This window comes from Pistacia vera, unplaced genomic scaffold (genome assembly GCF_008641045.1).
Source record: "Pistacia vera cultivar Batoury unplaced genomic scaffold, PisVer_v2 Contig524, whole genome shotgun sequence".
NCBI lineage: Eukaryota > Viridiplantae > Streptophyta > Magnoliopsida > Sapindales > Anacardiaceae > Pistacia > Pistacia vera.
The window spans coordinates 1,375,808-1,379,283 of record NW_022196362.1 but is presented as its reverse complement, the minus strand read 5'-3'; the positions used below and the strand labels follow the sequence as shown (position 1 = coordinate 1,379,283).

At 33.8% G+C, this 3,476-nt stretch overlaps 1 protein-coding gene across 1 annotated transcript; it reads right to left on the bottom strand.

Annotated features, from left to right (window-relative positions):
* Window positions 1–1,261: 1,261 nt before the first annotated feature.
* Window positions 1,262–2,473, bottom strand: LOC116106869 (zinc finger BED domain-containing protein RICESLEEPER 1-like). The gene has a single exon (XM_031393163.1). The coding sequence runs from the start codon at window positions 2,471–2,473 to the stop codon at window positions 1,262–1,264; it is 1,212 nt and encodes a 403-aa protein (XP_031249023.1).
* Window positions 2,474–3,476: the final 1,003 nt, after the last annotated feature.

Here is a 3,476-nt window from a genome sequence, read left to right as displayed (position 1 = left end):
AGAGAAAATTTCCATTACCAAGGATGATTTTGAAATTAATGCGAAAATATTTTATAACAAGACTAATTAGAAAGTTAATGAGATTCAATACATATAATAACTCTATTTTCCTTCTTTTGCAGGTTTTTTTTTTTTTTTTTTTTTTTTTTTTTTTTTTTTTTTTTTTTAAACCATAGGTCAATCTATACCTCTTTATATGGGTTTCTCCTTCATATAAATATATGAGATAAAATGATAATGTTAGAATATATATATGACTTAGGATGAAAATTTCAATTATAAAGATATAAAAGACAAGAGTTAAAAGATGGAAAATTAAGATAAAATTTAAGAAATTAATATTTTTCATTGATCCCTTGTTTTAATTTTAGCTCAATGTTTACTCGTATTAAAAACAATGCTTTAAAACCCTGATCGGAGGGGACTCGACTAGTTGGTCAATTTTTGGTCTGAGTGGTCCAATCGATCAGACCAAGACGTCAGAAAAAACATATATATCGCTTGTCACCTCATTCCTCTTTCTTCTTCTCAATTCTCACTTGTCACCTTATCTTTTTTTTTTTCTCTCTCTTTCTCCCCGTCCTCTTCTCTTTCTTTCTTAACTTCTTCCATATTCTCTTCTCTTCTCACCGAATCATAAACTTGTTCACCCAAACCACAATCAAAGGCAAAATGCAAACCCAACCACAATCAAACCTCAATTATCCACCACCTAAAATGCAAACCCAAACCACAATCAAAGCTAAAAACCAAATTTCAGAACAAAACAATCATATCCCTTCACTACCATTACTGAGAAAACCAACAAAAATGAAACAAAAAATTAGAAGGAAGAAGAAGTGAAGAACGCGATCAAGGAGTATACAACAGCTAGTGGCCGACTAAGTGCAACAGTGATGATTGATTGAAGATGAACGAAGATGATGAACATAGATCAAAGAGGAATGGAGAATCAGTGATGATTGATGAAAGATGAGTGCAAATTGAAGAAACGAAGGCTAAAGCAAAAAAGTTAGGGATTTTGCATTTTAAAACACTCACATTTGGACTAGCGGTTTGATAGTATACCACTAGTCCAAAAGCGGTAAAAAATGGTTCAAATGAAAATACCGCGTTTTAATCCTTAATGAACTGGAGTTGTTGACGAAACCTAATCAGACTGGTTAGTTCGGTCTAGATTTCAGAACATTGATTAAAAGGACAAAGTTAAGTAACTGGAAAAAAAAAAAATGAGAACATATATTTTATTTCAACAACTTTATTATTTATTTACATGGCTATTCAACCAAACTTTTGTACATGCTAAAGCCTGTTTGAGGTCATCATGAAGAGAACTACAACGATAAATATCCTTAATTTCACCTAACAATGAATAATCTAAATAAGTACAAGTAGCAGACATAGGTATTGACAAGAAATCACGTGTAATCTTAGCTAATGTTGGATAAGTTGGAGAATTGACACACCACCATTGCAGTATATCAAACACTTCACCTCGAGGATGCTTAGAGTCTCTCAAATAGTGGTTGAGTTCTGATTCCGGTGTAGCAATATCATTGACATGTTGAGAAGATGCAAATGATCTCCCCATGATATCTAGCATTTTTGACGAAGTACTTGAAGAATTACCAGCACCATTGTTCGAAGATGATGATGATTTAGAATTGTTGGGGCCCTTCGCATATTTATTGAAAATATTAGTGACATCGTCAATAGTTTTCTTAAGGTATGTATCTTCATCATTACCATAAATCTCCTTGTAGAAATGTTCTACAATATCCATTTTGAGTCGTGGATCCAAAATTACTGTAATTACTAAAATCAAGTTAGAATTGTCCCAATATTTTCTAAAACATGATGCCATGCAATAGTAGAAATGATTTTCACTTTTTCCCAATTGAATCATTTTCGAAAAAATGTCACAAAACATTGGGAAATACACATTTGCAGTTTTATGTTTAGGATCTAACAAGTTACAAGCTTCTTTTCTCAAATCTTGTAACACTTTCCAACTGTTGTATAGTAAAGTTGCCTTGTCCCAATCGTCTTTAATAAAATTTATAGACTTGAAATCAGGATCTATATGCTCCAGTTCACAAAATGGTTTTTTGCATCCCATTACCCACTCAAGCAGATCGACATTGAACCACTTTGATAACCACTTTGATAAGGGAACACTTTTGGAAGTTACTGTTTTTCCCATGGACAGAGCTTTTTCTACTGCATATTGGAACTTATTTACATTTGATGACATCATGTAGTCCCAAAGCTTCAACGCTTTACTTGAAATATCATTTCGCGAAATTCTGTTCAATGCATTAAAATTGATATCATTATCAAATTCATTTAACAAACGAGAAATCGACCAAAAATACCCAATAAAAGGAAGTGAACCTCGTTCATTGAACCAGTTGTTAATATTCTCAATAAATTCCTCACTTTCTAATGCATCAAAATATCCTACTCTTTCCATAGAGCATAATTTTTTGTCTATGTGCCAATTTACAAGACAAGACTTCACAATTTCAAAGACAACTTCATCTTTGTATGTTCCCAATAAACTAATCATCTTTTTCAATCCCCAACTATCATCAATAAACCAGCATGTTAGGAACCATAAGCCCAACTTCTTTTGAATTGTTACATTAAAACGAGATGGGAGTTTATGTAAATATCTATGAAGCTTATCCTTCTCTTGCATGTAAACATCAATGTTAAAATGGAAGCCTGAAACAACGTTGTTTTGGGTAAAGAAGTACGGCGTCGTTTTAGACAAAGCAACCAGAATGAATCTAGGCCGCAGGATGCACTCCAGATCTAACGGCCAGAATCAGTCTCTTAGTCAACCATATATAAACTCGTCTTTTGCGCAGAATCATGTAACACACTGCTAGGGTTTTTCCGTTGTGCAATTTCTGAGTTAGGGTTATGAGTTCTTTGCAAATTGTTTGTATAATCGGTTCGAGTGGTTAAGGAGATTAATCATTTGGGTGAGAGTGTTTGTTCTCTCGGGTTAGGGATACTTAGTGGGTATCTTGTTAGGCTGATTGCAGTTTACATTTGTATAGATCTGGTGATAGTCGAATCTATGTAATCTTGATTGTTCTTGATAATAGAAAGTGCAGCGAGCTCATACTGTTCCTCAGCTCAATGTGGATGTAGCTTATCCATAAACGGATAAGTGAACCACGGTAATTTCTATGTTGTGTTGTGATTGTGTTTTAGGATCTAAGTTTGTGTGATTGCATAACAGTGGTATCAGAGCCATTTCTTGGAGTCTAGATCGGGTGTTTAACGAGTCGTTGTCCCGATAGAAGAAGATTTTACAAAAATTAGGGTTTTGCGAATTTGGGGTTTTTTTTTGCAAAATTAGGGTTTCGTGAGATTAGGGTTTCGAGAAATTGGAGGTTTTCGAATCAGTGATTCCTTTGAGTCTCCAATTGGATCTAGGGAGTCAAATCTTGACAAATCTTAGG